The sequence below is a fragment of the Cyprinus carpio genome, chromosome A13 (genome assembly GCF_018340385.1).
Source record: "Cyprinus carpio isolate SPL01 chromosome A13, ASM1834038v1, whole genome shotgun sequence".
In the NCBI taxonomy this organism is placed as follows: Eukaryota; Metazoa; Chordata; class Actinopteri; order Cypriniformes; family Cyprinidae; genus Cyprinus; species Cyprinus carpio.
The window spans coordinates 20,187,602-20,202,524 of NC_056584.1; the positions used below are offsets into that span (position 1 = coordinate 20,187,602).

A 14,923-nucleotide genomic window follows, 5' to 3' on the forward strand; every position below is an offset into this window, starting at 1 on the left:
TATCATATAACACTCCAGCTATTTTTGTGATGTCTACTTCCAAAGCATACTGCAAAATTACAATATAGCACACTTCAGTCAGTCACTAATTATTTTTTCGGTTGGCAGTTGGGGAGAGTTGAAGTTTAGGCTTTGTGTCAGTCACGGCTGATTGGAGACTAGGTATGGCACCTTTTAACTTTACAACCCTCGGTAATTATTCTCTGCAAGTTCCCAGACACAACAGCTAGATCTTGTCGCCAAACTTTCAATGTTTCATTTACAAGGAATAACACCCATTTATTTTGTACCTTTTGCTGCATTTGATTGCCCCATGCTTTTAGATTTAGAGTGGGTGTAGAGAGAAAGAGAGAGACAGAGAGAGGGTTTTAGGCACGGCCCACCCAGACAGAGCCAGATTCAGCGAATATGAAACAGGGGGTGACAATAGCCGGGCCAAACTGGCTACAGCGAGGATTACTGTGCATAATGGAGCCAGTCCAGAAATAATGCTGACCCAGGGCAAGCAACAGGAAGCTGCGTTCGACTCAGCAGTGATGAGATCGGCTCCTAGACAAACCCACCCCAACCCTGACCTTACTTCTCATACTGGCCGTTTCAGCAAATTACAGCACTGCTCTCTGGCCCCGTGGCCCTGAATGCACCTGGGGCCTGTCTACTTAGCATGAGCCAAAAAGCTGGTTCACCAACAAATTGGATAATTTCTTTTTTCCTGTCCCATCTTCCATTCAGCTTAATGGTCTGTGAACCCCATTCCCTTTCCTAAAAGCCAAAGTAGCATTTATGTGTGTATTTAATTCATGTCCCTTTCAAAGTAAACACAGAAGTAATCCAAACCATATTTTAAAGTCTTACTTTTGCTTGTCTGAGCACATTCTGTCCATTTCTCTTTTGCTTTTGGAAAAGACAGCAGGCTGAGGGTCGGTGTGGGAAAAAAATGCAGGTGAACCGTCCACAAGCCTGAGGTAAAACACTACAGGCAGCTAAGGGGATAATGACATGTTTGCTTTATACAGTCTCCTCTGATGTGGCACTTGAGCACAAATTACTCAAGTCGTTGAACGAGGAAATGCATCATTTGTCTTTTTTCTCACCCTTGTTAAGGTCTTGAATGAGGTATTGTTAGGCCAGTGTAATGTAGTGTAGTACTGTGCTTGTCGTGACATTTTGTTTAGCTTTAACTTTTCTCAATCACCTCACACACGACTTACTTAATTCAGACTCAGACTCAGAAAACATTATGTTGTATTGAGATGGTCTAATCATGAATACACACCCTTTGACTGGATATCTGACAGCTGATGCTGTTTGATCCGATTCTCTCCTCTGTCCCTGCCTGCGATCGCCTTCTTGAGTGACAGGAGATTAGATGGCTGCCAGTAGCGCTTGTGTGCACACAGGTGACTGACAGACCTTTTATCAGGAAAGGCTGTCTCATTTTCCACGCCAGAGAGAGCATTGAAAGATTGTCAAAAGCTTTCCCTGGTAGGCCCCCTTATCTCCGGCCACCACTCCTGATAGGAATCTCCCACAAAAAAAGGCCTTCCTTCTGTGATTGCACCTCCTGAAAGGCAAAAAAGGCCTTCTTGGTCATAGTCTAGTTTTTCAAGCTGCTAATGTAAATCCTGTTGGCTTTGATTGATTGGTATCTGGCAGAGTACATCCAGAGCCATTGTAGAGAACGTTTGTCACTCTACATGTCAGCCTCTTCTTATTAGCAATCAGACGTTTACCAGCTGAGATATCACTTGACAGATTCCCACAGCGAGTCAGTGTGATAAAAGCAAAAAACAAGAAGCCTCGGCCATTTGTAGAAGCTGAATACGTCCCATATCAAAGCTCAGGGGGTTTGGGAGCAAATGTAGACCTTTCTCAGATGTCTGTGCAGGCCTAGAGTGATAAAGCAAATGCAATGTAAAGTTTGAGAGTCTGCTGATGGGGATCATGAGCATTCAGAGATGACACTGAGGTCAGTGACAAGCATGGGAAAAATGAGCCTGGCAGCAGCAGGCATTTAAAGCTGATATAGAGAATGTGAGTTATGAAGTGAGATCCACAGCAGCCCTTTTCTTTAAAACTTCCTCTGCCTCTCACCAAAAAACTGTTTAAACTCTTATAGGGCACAAAACGTTCCTGTTGCTCAAAGAGTAGAGCATGTCACTAGCAAAGCCAAGGTCATGTGACTGGTTCCCAGGGAATGCAAGTCACTTTGGATAAAATCATCTGCCAAATGCATGTGAATGTAAAACTACATAATGTCAGGAAAAACAATTGCTTAGGTTAAGGTTAGGTAAGACCATCACCTTTTTTAGTTGCCGTCCTGTAGCCCCTGCTCTGATGAGAGGTTGTGCTAGCTCATGTCCAGACATGTCCGTTATATACGATAGTGAGCACTTTCAAACACATGTGTGGAAGTGCAGGGCGGCTGAAATCAATGAGCTGTGTGCTTGATATACATAAACTGGCAAGATTTGTTAGTTCAATGGGGGCTGTGATTCAACAGCATGTTTGTGTTCACATTGCGTTCAAGTGTGGACAAGGAGAAAAAGGACAAGGTGTATCTTAAATGTGTCACAGCTTGCATCAAATAAACTGATATTTGTACCTGTATCAAACTGATTTTTGATAACCATAAGCACAGTTACTGTGAGATGGCTGAGCAGCTGGTTAGTGAATTTGAGAAGTGTGATTTTTATTTTTTTATTTATATTTAGCACCTTTGCTTTAATAAGTGCTTGGACATTTTGCACAGTAAAACGTTCTCAAAGTAGTTGTATCTTTTGTTTAATGCACTTTAGCATAACCACTGCATGCAGTAATATATGGCTGTTGCATCTTGGCCATACATGCTGTTTTTTTGGGAAATTAGTTTAAAATATTATCAAAAATGTCTTGACTAAATATGTCAAATTGGATCTTGATATTCTTCTGGTCATCGAGATCAGAATGGCGCAGACTAATTTTAGCTCTTTGTACAGTGAGAGGTGCTGTGCGTTGGTTTGTTTGAATGGTCTGGTGAGAACCTTGGTGATGTTGGAAATTCCATGGTCCCTCGTCAAGAGTATGAGTGTGTGAATTTGACAAGTAGGTGCCTAAAAGAGACGCTTCAGTTCTGGCACAGGCACATTCGCACACATGCTCGTTTTCTCTCATATGCTTCTGCTTTTTTCGAGCAACTTCTTACACTAAATCCTAGATATGGACGCTTATTTTATTCTCGCAGGCAGAGTAATCTCTCTCTCTTTCTCTCTCTCCGTGACTTTTGTTACCTGATACCGGTGAGAGCCATGATGACCTTAAGTCAGACAAAGCGTTTCAAAAGTGCTGAAATGTAGCCAAGCCCTCCAGAGATCTCGGCCTGCATTGGAGTCATGCTAAAAGCAGCCCACCCCCCGCAACTCCCTCAGATCCTCACTCCACATTCCACTCCGTGGGGAAAAAGAGGAACAAAACGCAGCACACAAAAGACCTGAAAGTGAGAAGTGAAAGGGGATTTTTGTGTTTTTTTTTTTTTCAAAGAAACAAGTTCACTTTCATTCTGCAATTTTCTTCTTATAACTGTTTCTGTCATATATGTGAGGTAATTATGCAGAATGGACATTACTGGGAATTTATTAGGATGTATGTATGTATTGTAAAGCATTCTGTGGAAGAAATAACAAATATATAATTTTTTTTTTTTTTTTTTTTTTTTAAATATGAACCTTAGAAGAACCAAGGAGGTCTGTAATACTTGGACAGCATTGGACTGTTAGCATACCCATTACTCAACTGGTACAGAAAAGAAGTACACAATTTGAATTTTGCCACTATTGCTTAAGAGCACTCAAATCTGCATTCATTTGCCAATAACCTGAGCCATAAATGTCATTTGACTAATCACGTGATGACATCAGCCAACCAAAAAATCTTACTGACTGGGGAAAAAAATGACATCATCGAGGAGTTGCTGATTGGCTGATGGCACCACGAGAACATTTACAATACCAAACATTTCACTAGCAACTATCATGAGCTCATTTTCCACTTTTAAAAGTGGTTACCATAAAATATCTTAGAACACCCTAATGGTGTAGTTATGACATCTACCAGTAGGTTTTACTTGCCAGCCAAACTGTGGTATTCTTGGAGTTGGAGTACCGTGTAAATAATGTGGTACATGGATATGAATCTTTCATTATCATTGTATATATTAAAGAACCATGATGCAACCATCCAATTCCATTGTGTTTCTCAACTATTCAGTTAGTCAAACTGCATATTAAATGGCAGTTTTGCAAAATACAGTTAGTACTAAGACAGTAGGACTCCTTTGAATGTACAAAATGTTGGACCTAATGTCCTTACAATAACCGCTGAACTGATGCCACACAACTGTCAGTGAGACTAACACGACCCAGTGATTCAGCTCTACTAGACCCTCACATAATAAACACACACACGTAAAATAAGTTTGAGGTCTGTCATTTCTGGAAATTTCATTATTATTTGGGGGAAAAAATCAGAATGGAAAGAAACAGCCTGATGCTGCAATGCTCAAGCCTAAATTTGTTTTAATTTGTTTTGCTTTCTTATTACTTGGTTTGAATTTACATTTTTTATGCATTTTATGTATGTAATAATTTTATCTGTTATAATCATTACAAAGGGAATTTCATCTTTAATCTCATGTTATATTAATTAGGATTTTTTTTTTACCTGTTTCCATACGAAGTACTTGGTGCTTATTGCAATTATTATTTTATTTTTAATGTAAAGCACTGTGAGCTGCATTCCATGTATAAAAGGTGCTATAGAAATTAAGTTTATTATTATTACTAATATTATACTTTTTTAATTCATTATTATTATTATTATTATTATTAAAAACTTTGTAAAGAAACAGCTTAAACTCCACCAAATATAATAGTTTAATTTTATGTGCACAAGCAAATATGTTTGAATTAACAAATTTGTTGATTAAATAATGTTATGAAGTGTCACTCAGGTGTACTGCGAAGGTTAAAGTTAAACAACAGTCTCCCGTAGTCATATTACTAAATCATGGATGCTTGTTGATCTATTCTGCCAGTCATTGTTTAAATTGTAAAGATGGTGATACTGTATCTGCCCAAAGTTTCAGGAGAGCACTACCAGATAAGGGTGAAGGCTTTATTATTCTTCTGATCTTTCACGGCACATTCTCAGCATGTCCCCATGGTCACATTTTGTCATTGGTGTTTATTGGTTACGTGTCAAGGTCCCTGCCTAAAGCTCTGTTGATGTAAAATGATCTTTGATGTTTCTGTGTTTTGGTTTCATTGCTGACTGCATGTGTGTTTTTCTCTTCCAGAGGTCCTACACATTGATAGTGGAGGCCTTGGACTTCAATAATGAGACCGCCAGCGAAAGTGAGTAGCAGGACCTTTTGCTGTTTGTATTGCTTTTTGTTTTTATTTGCTTTTTGGTTGATAGATTGTCTGTTTTGTTTGTTTCTCTCTTTGATGTTTTTTTTTTGTTGTTGTTTGATTTGTTTCTATTTTTGTTTTATTTTGTTTCTTCTGCATAACTCTTTTCTTTTGTTTAAACTTTTGGGAAATGTAAGAAATTAAAGTTTTTGTTTTGTTTTTTTCTGAATTTTTTTTTCTGTTTAAACTTTGTTAAATGTAAGAAAATAAAGTTTATTTTGTTTTCTTTTCTTCCGCATTTTTTTTTTGCTGTTTAAACTTTGGGAAATGCAATAAAGTTTGTTTTTGTACCATTTCTGCTTATCACTTGCTAGTCTTTAAACCAAATGTGCTGACAGGTGTGTGTGACAGGACAGGGAAGAGAAGAGAAGAGGAAGACTGTGTGTGTGTTTGTCTGTGAGAAACATTGTTGAGGGGGCCTCATGCTTATGAAAATGTTTCCGAATACCTGATGACTAATGGCAGGTGTTGGCAGTCAAGGTCTCACGGCCTCTCTGTCACGGTGCATAGCTCAAGCACAAGGTTATGTTTGCTAGAACCTCTCTCTTCTTACACCTCAACAGGTCTTAACACTTCAGAAACAATTCCATTTAGACACTAAACTAAAGTCTGGTGGAGTTCATTTAAATAGCTCGTCTGGGTTGTGTTACCATTAACTTTGATATAGCGAATTTCAGCCATGATACAGATATTTTGAGTTCAAAGTTTTTGTTGCAGAAAAGCTTATGTTGAAGTTGTACTCTACAGTATGTATCAGGCTATAGACTGCATATGCCAGTGGTTTCTCTGACATTTATGATTGGTTGTCTTTTCAAATAATTCTTAATATGTGCCATGCTACATTTTAAGAGGTGTTGTTTTTTTTTGTTGTTGTTGTTGTTGTTTATTGGATTTGAATTTTTGAACGGAACAATAGATTCTGGAAATCCCCAAATCTGTAGCTAATTCAGACTTTACTTCCTTTGTGATTTTGCTGTATTTTTAGAAGAATTTGTAACTTTAGGATTTTAAATATTGTAAAATAACATTTTTAACCAAAGGTAGATTTTGGCCAAAACACCTTTAAAGCTACAGTATACCAGCTTAAACAGTAGAACGTGCTGCTAGTAACACCAAAGTCATGGATTTGATTACCAGGAAATGTATAAACTGATTATACAGTACCTTAAATACATTCTAATCTTCTTTTTAAAAAATTTAAAAACACATAAAAAAAAAAATCACACAAAAAACAACAATCAAAAAGTTTGGGGATGGTAAGTTTTTTTTTTAATTTTTTTTTATGTTTTATAAAATATTAAGTTATGCTCACCTAGGCTGAATCTTTTTAATCAAAAATACAGTAAAAAAAAAAAAAAAAACATTTATAATTTGAAACTTTTTTCTATTTCAATTTTTGAAAACTCTATTTTAATGTGTTAGAATGTAATTTATTCCTGTGATGGCAAAACTACATTTTCAGTAGCCATTACTCCAGTTTTCATTGTCAAATGATCCTTTCAAATCATTTCAAACATTTCCTATTATTATATATGTTGAAAACAGTTGTGCTGCTTAATATTTTTGTGGAAATTTTAATTTGGTAACACTTGGATTGGGGAACACATATTCACTATTAACAAAGAGTTTTCCCTCAATCCCCTCCTAATCTGCGCTTGTTGATAGTAAGTAAGGTAATAGTTGTAGTTTAGGCATGGAGTAGGGTTAAAGGATCTAGAATATGGTCTTGCAGAATAATTCAATAATATTTTTATTTAATAAAAAACAAAAAATAAAACTAAAAAAAACAAAAAAAATTACTGATACCAAACTTTTGATTTGTTATATATCAAATATAGAACTATACATAACTGTCCTTAGTAGAATTTGTTTTTTATTTTTGTCCTGATAGTACAGAGGATTTTCTGTCAGTTTAATGTGACTTCCTCGCCCCACAGTGAAGTGGATCAGGCTGCAGGTAGTAAAGACGTGACACTTGGCTCTGGCCGTAGGGTTCAGGGTGCAAGTGAAATGCCACAACAACCCTCTGCATTCCTCCATAATATCATCTCTTTTCACTCTTTCTACCTCGCTTAGGAATCATAGTAAATAAATCTACCCATGTTGCATCAGTTTGCAGAGAAATTTAAAGATAAGAGTTTATGTGAAAGGGAGGAATAGACATTTCAGAGTCCCCTGTTCTAGTCATATTCAGGAATGAAATGGTGAAAGATGTGAGCTGTCAGCTTACCTCGTCTTCTGCGGGTAGAAATAGGACAATTAAAAATAGAGATGGGAAGTTTAACAAAAGTCTTGTTAGGGTAGAAGAAGTTTTACATCACTGTAACAATAAAAAATATTATTGATATTTTTGCTGGAGACAAAAAGTTTACATAGCCTAATTAATAGGCATGTGGTAATTAATATTTTGGGATAAAACAGTGAATAAAATATTCTCTGGATACATATTGGAAATTGTACATGAACAAATAGCTAACTATTCAAAAATTCAGTTAAAAATAAAGGACTCAAAACATTGAATCTAACATTGTAAATTGAACTTCTGATTGTAGTAGTCATGTATGAAGCTGTTGTAAAATATAAAAAGCAACTTGAGATGATGAAAGAGAGAGAGAAAGAGCGAGAGAGAGAGAGAGAGAGAGAGAGAGAGAGAGAGAGAGAGAGAGATAGAGCGCAAGACAGTGTTTATTCACTGATGTCATGAGTGCTGGCTGCCAATAGGATTACATATTGTTTGCACAATGTAATTAATTGTGAATGTGGCTTTTCCTTCAGCTATAGACATGGCCATGTCTATCATTTAAGCCGGCGATATCTTTAATCTGTGAGCAACTAGATCTTGAGACATTAAAGTTTCCCGGTTAACCTTTAACTCTGAATTGTGTGTGGTGTTATTGTGTCAAGGCCTTTCTGAGTGTTACACATTGACTGTTCAGGTGGAAAGCTCATCGAGAAAGCGTACCACTCTGGCATGATCAACCCAAATCGACAGTGGCAGAAGCTGACCCACAACGGCCCCATCGCCCAGTTTGAGTACCAGATCCGGGTCACCTGTGATGAACACTACTATGGCTTTGGCTGCAACAAGTTCTGCCGGCCACGTGACGAGTTCTTTGGACATTACACCTGTGACCAGAATACAAAAAATACCTGCAAGTGGACGGGTCCTGACTGCAATACAGGTGAGAAAGTAGACTATGTTGCTGCTTTCTTTAATAAATATAAAAATATAAAACAAAAAAAAAAATAAAAATAAAAATTAAGCCGAATTGAAATATTATTATTTATAGAAATATTACAATTATGCCGAATTGAAATATTATTATTTATAGAAATATTAGAATATATTATATTATATTTAAAAATATACATTATTTATATACTGTATCTTTATGAAGCTCAACTTGAAATAGAACTTGAACTTTATCAATCATTAAGGACAGCTAATGTAATCAATTTCATTGGTTTTTGGCATCTCTGAATGAATCTGCTGATGAAATAAAATGCTTTCAAACAGTTGGCATTTTAAGAGGCTGGTGGGTGAGAGTGATAGTTTGGAATAAGCGGTGAATGGAGCCCGACGACAGGACTCAAATTAGAGTAGGATTCAGTTAGGCTGGTCAGGGGGTTTAAAGATTCCTGCCCTATACATTGCCAAAATGTTTTCATGGGTGAACAGGGGACATTGAGGTGTGCATGGCCCAGTGAGAATGGAGAACATACTCTTATTCATCCATTCCCGCTCTTTCTGTTTTCCAGCGATCTGCAGACAAGGTTGCAGCACCGAACATGGATCTTGTAATCAACCAGGTGGCTGCAAGTGAGTTATTTGCAATATTATTCTTTATTCTTTTAAAATTTTTATGGAATTTCCTGCAAAAATTTTTTATATTGTCATCATGTTTATATTGTCCTTGCTCTTGAACATTTTAAGCAACAGGTCAAGCCTTGTTAAAGAGTGAAAAATACAACGGTAAAAGCTTTCACCACAGCTAGAGGCTTATGGTTAAATCCATGTGTCCCATTTTTCCCTATCAGGGTCTAATAGCTCAACCTATCATTTTCTGATAGCTCAAACTCACATCCGTTAAATACTGACATCCACCTACAAATATGCAACATGGCTGGCATTTAGCAGTGAGACGGTGCCAATAAGGCCATGTTTTAGAGACAACTGAAGCACAAAGCTATTTTTAGCCATTTAATGTTTTGCTTTTGTCTGGCGAGATGTTAAAGCCTTATCTACAAACCATAATCTGCCAAGTTCAAGCTTTAATTGGGTTTTAAAACACTGCTTGTTTTACAAATGATGTTTGAATTTGGCCATGGGGAAGAGAAAGCAAAGCTTTCTGTGTGTTTGTGTACAGCTATAGCTCAGTGATTTATGAGTGCATTATAAATACTTTTGTAACACTGATGCACATCAAAATATGTCATAAACTAACTGGCTTGTTTAATATGTAATAACATGATGGTTTTATTCTATTGTGCTGTTTACCTTCAAAGAACAGATTTGAAGCAATTTTGTGTTGTTTTTTTCATCCTTCCATTGCAGCATGTTTTACTTGACTGTTTCTTGAGTTAGGTTTTGCTTCGTAATGTGTACGATTGTAGCATGCATGGGAAAAACTGCATGAACAAGGCTTACTGAAGTTATTTGCTTCATCATGAAGGAATGCGTCATGTGTAACTTATTTGTGTTGAGTAGGGCAGCGAGTTAATGAAAATTGAATTTCTTGCATAACAAACTAATCTTCTATTGGTTGGGGCAAGTCATGGCAGGTTTTGCATTGGGCTTTTTCTGGTTTTCCATTGGTTTGTTATAGGTATTCGCATGTTTTCTGGTCTGACGTTAATGATGTTTTATTACGATCTTTTGTTTGACTAATTCTTATCGTTGTACCATCGCTGAAAGCATTCAAGATCAAGGCTAAAAGTCTACGGAATTCAATGTATACTAAAACCTCAGCTCTTTGTTACATTTGGCATGATTATATCCCATTATTTATTCATCTCTCACTGAAAGCTTGCCAGATCACACAACCATGCAGTTGTGCAACTGTTGTAACAAGAGCTCTTACTGTGCTAAATCGGAACCACCGAGGCCTACAGTCGAGGTGAAAATCTTTCTCAGCCATGCAGATTTAACGTCGTGTTTCTGCTTCAATATCAAAGTCATTTCTAAGACATTGCTGATGTGAAATACAGTGTTTCTCATAGTCGAAATCTTCTCGCACATTTAAGAATAGTTGTCTTCAATCACAGAGAGAGGTTTATTTTTACAGCTGAACTGCCACCTCAGGCTAATTGTTTTCTTTTTTCCCCAGAGGGCAGTCAGTTTGCCTGTGGCTAAGTGCTCAAGTGACTAACTATCTCATCTGAGTCCTTCTTTAAGGAGCAGGTTATCGCTCGGGCTGTTTAATTACTGCCATCTAAAGTGGGGAGTGTAGAGGAGAGCTATTGCTGAGCTGTTTTGGAGATGGCTTTTAATTACAGGCTTAGATATATTCTGCGGCTGTAGATCTGACTCTGTTTTCTTCGTTCCCGGGGTGGAGAATAGCTACATGGGAACAGGAGTGAGAATGCAAAAGAACCCGCCATAAATCTACTGGCCAATTGAGCAATTTACAAACACAGTCCTACCCACCACCCACCCAGACGGTCCGAGCAGTTCTGGGGCCAAGCCGCTCTGCTTTTATTGAGACACAGTGTCCTGCCACAAGCTAATGTTAGTCTCTCTAAAAGACCCAGTGAAATTTTAAAGCTGCTGTTTGTTGTTTGCATGGCTTGGCATTAAATAATCAGACAAGAAGTTGTCGGCGGTTCCCTTTTCCCAGTGGACTGGAGCGAACTTTTAAAACAGAGTTTATGAAAGGATAACCTTTTAGCATTGAACGCCTTGAAAAACAACACTTTTCTCAAATCTTTGTTAAGTACTTTGAGAAAATTATGGCAAAATATGCTTCAGAAAATCACTACACATTGTTTGTGTGTGGTGTAGTCGTTATAACAGAACGTACTTCTTTAACCCTGAAGCCTCTTGAGAAAATGAGAGCTGGAAAAGCAAACTCTTTCAAAAAGTGGTGCTGGTGGATATTAATAGGATTTTCCAAAGGGTAAACAAGAACATTTTCTTCTCTTTTTATCAAAATAACATGTCATTAAGGAAATATTGTGTTGAAAATAGTACTGCAAATCAAAAAACTAAAGAACTTACTATTCAATTCATTCATTACAACATAAAAAAATAAAAAAAAAAAAAAAAAAAAAATCAACAAAACAATAATAAATAAACAACAAAAAAAATATTTTTTTATTTGTTGATACATATTTAAATTAATAAATATATATACATTTTCAAAATGGTTGAAAACTTTATAAAAAAAAACTATAAAAATTAAAAAAACTAAAAACTGCCATTTACAGACACTTGCAGTTTTTAGTGATGATTTTCGTTTTGGACTAACAAACTGTAAAAATGAACACTACTACCACTATGCAGAAAATGGTATATATACTGCCATTTAGTGACACTTGCAGTTTTTAGTGATGATTTTTCATTTATGAAACCTTTCCTTAGTGTCTGTCTGTCTTTTTCAGGTGTCTGTATGGCTGGCAGGGTCCGTACTGTGATAAGTGCATCCCTCACCCGGGCTGTGTACACGGAACCTGCACTGAACCCTGGCAGTGCCTCTGTGACACTAACTGGGGTGGACAACTCTGTGACAAAGGTAAGCACACTTTCATTTGATTTATTGTATTTTTTTTTTATTTTTTTTTTTTTTGCTTCCCAACATTCAATATTAATACTGAATGTTCTTACCTCTTAGATTTAAACTACTGTGGAACTCACCAGCCATGTCTGAATGGAGGAACATGCAGCAATACAGGGCCTGACAAGTACCAGTGCTCTTGTGAAGACGGCTACTCCGGGGTCAATTGCGAACGAGGTGAGTCTATCATGCTATAGTCTTGCTTGCCACACTTTTAAGCAATGGCATAAAGTCTGGTTCAGTTTGCAGATTTTGGCCAAAATCGTCCAATTAGTCAGTTAAGGTCTGTCTGACTGATATGAATAGTGGCCAGTCACACATTGTTTTGTTTTGTGTGCTCTTTAGGTGTTGGTTAATCTGAAATAGTGACATCACAATAATAAATCAATCTGAAATGGTGATTCTTGCCATGTTGTATTCAAAATGCATCAGTTAGTGCAAAGACTGAGGCTAGTTGTTTTGTATATCAAATATCAGTATTGTGCTTTCTCAAGTGTTCTTTTTCCTATTTCTTTGTTTTGTTTTTTCGACATAGTTGAACTCCTCATTCCATTTTAAGGTCTCCCTTTTTATGTTTTGCATTTAAATATGGTGTGTTTGAGGTTTCTAATGCTTGTGAAAAGCTCTACACTGTAGAAATAGGTGTTTACAAAAAAAAAATCAATTTCTGATTGAAAATTGTTTCAAAGTACACCAATTTCTTTTCCCAGTGTACAAGAACTTTGATTTGAAGTTAAGGTTGGTTCTGGCCATGTCTGTCAGCCAACTGCGATGGACGATGGCATTATCTATAGGCCCAGCCCTAATGCACAGCATTATAAAGAATCACTCCATGCACTGTCAAAAATAAATATGCAAATATGGTACCTTTTAGGAGTAGTGCTTTTCAAAGGATGGGTTTGTACTTCATCTAGCTCTAAAATGTGCAAATTACTACCTTAGAGTAGTATATGTACCCTTAAGTTACTACTATGAACATTTTAGGGGTAGATAAAACAAAAATGTGTGCCTTAGAGGAACAAGCTGTTGTTCTGCAGGTACATTTTTTTGCATATTGTGTATATGGTTTATTGTAGCAGTACTGCCCAAACAGTTCACCATTTTTCCATGTTTATGACTCTGAAATTTAATGATACTGTAGCTACTTGAAACTTGATACACAGAGCAGTTTAGATGCAGTCATTCAGGCTGAATTTGATTGTCTCCTTTTATAAATCTTTACAATCATTATGTGCTGCTTTCTGTGTTTCTGTTGGCACAAGTCCATTTTATACACAATACCATTTTGTTATTGACACCAAGTGAAATTTGGAAGCAGTGTCACTGCATTCTGGTATAACTAGATGGAAAAGGGCGTAGAGAGCCTATGGGGGATCAGGTGATGTTAGACCTCGGGCCTTAACAGTCTACAGTGTCAGGAAGGGTGCCCAGGTCTGCTAATCCTCTGTTATGTTTATGTCCTGCCAGTGGATCTAGTCTGTTTTGACAGTCAGTGGTTGGATGGGTATAGTGATGAAATCTGCCAGATATCTCGGATTCATATGATCCAGATTCAAGCACTCAGGGTGGTGACAACCTCCTGAGCCAGTGAAATCTTCCTCTATCTTCCTACTTTTGGAGGAATTGTTCCATCTTAAGCAGGAAGATAAAAGCTTAACTAACTGTTAAGTTAATGGGGTCAGTCATGTGACTGCAGTGCAAAGGTTAGATCAGCATACTTTGGTCACTGTAGATGCAGACTTGAGAGCATATCAGACCTATAGTTCACCCAAAAATGTCTTTAAAACACACATACTCAAATAAAATAAAAACCTATTTCTACTTTAAAAATAAATACAAATTCAAAACAATTAACACAATGTGCTTGCAAACAAGTGATGCTATGTGCTTGCGTTCACAGCTGAACACGCCTGTCTATCCAACCCTTGTGCGAACGGAGGGACGTGCAAGGAGATCAGTCAGGGTTACGAGTGTCAGTGTGCAGTCGGCTGGACCGGCCCATCGTGCGAAATCAGTAAGAAGGCACACAAACACACTCAGAAGAAGATATTCAACTACACTTGATTTGTCTAACCTGCTCTGATCTCATAGATGTGGACGATTGTACACCCAACCCATGCAAACATGGAGGTACCTGTCAGGATTTAGTTAATGGCTTCAAATGTACCTGCCCTCCTCACTGGACCGGCAAAATGTGTCTGATTGGTGAGAGATTAGTGAAGCAATTTGAAGTTTGACTTTCATCATTCATCATGCTTTTAACTAGGAGTTAATCACAAAATTTCTTTGCAAAGATGCCAATGAATGTGAGGACAAGCCGTGTGTGAATGCCAAGTCATGCCACAATCTGATTGGTGCATATTTCTGCTAATAACTCAAATACAAGTCAGGACAAAAATGAGTAAAAGGTTGAATTTACAAATTGGTATGTGCTTGTTTAGACTTCTGTCTGCTGTTTTTGGCTTAAAAATTCAGACATATTTCTCTCAATTTCAGACATAAATGACTGCCAGGGTCAATGTCTGAATGGAGGAACTTGCAAGGTAGGAGATCTTCTGATCTTTTACTATCAATGTACACTACTGTTCAGAAGTTTGGGGTGAGTAAGAAATTAATACTTTTATTCAGCAAGGATGCATTAAATTCATCAAAGGTGACAGTTACCTTTTATAATGTTACAAAAGATTTCTATTTCAGATAAAT

The 14,923-nt window shown here is 37.1% G+C and overlaps 1 protein-coding gene across 1 annotated transcript in view; it reads left to right on the forward strand.

The window, feature by feature from the left end:
• Positions 1–14,923, forward strand: part of LOC109099387 (protein jagged-1b-like) — a 30,264-nt gene that overhangs the window by 2,516 nt on the left and 12,825 nt on the right. The window contains 9 exon segments of the mRNA XM_042769255.1: positions 5,333–5,390; positions 8,384–8,629; positions 9,207–9,267; positions 12,048–12,178; positions 12,278–12,397; positions 14,121–14,234; positions 14,312–14,425; positions 14,515–14,628; positions 14,717–14,763. Of these exon segments, the coding sequence (XP_042625189.1) occupies positions 5,333–5,390; positions 8,384–8,629; positions 9,207–9,267; positions 12,048–12,178; positions 12,278–12,397; positions 14,121–14,234; positions 14,312–14,425; positions 14,515–14,628; positions 14,717–14,763 (1,005 nt within the window).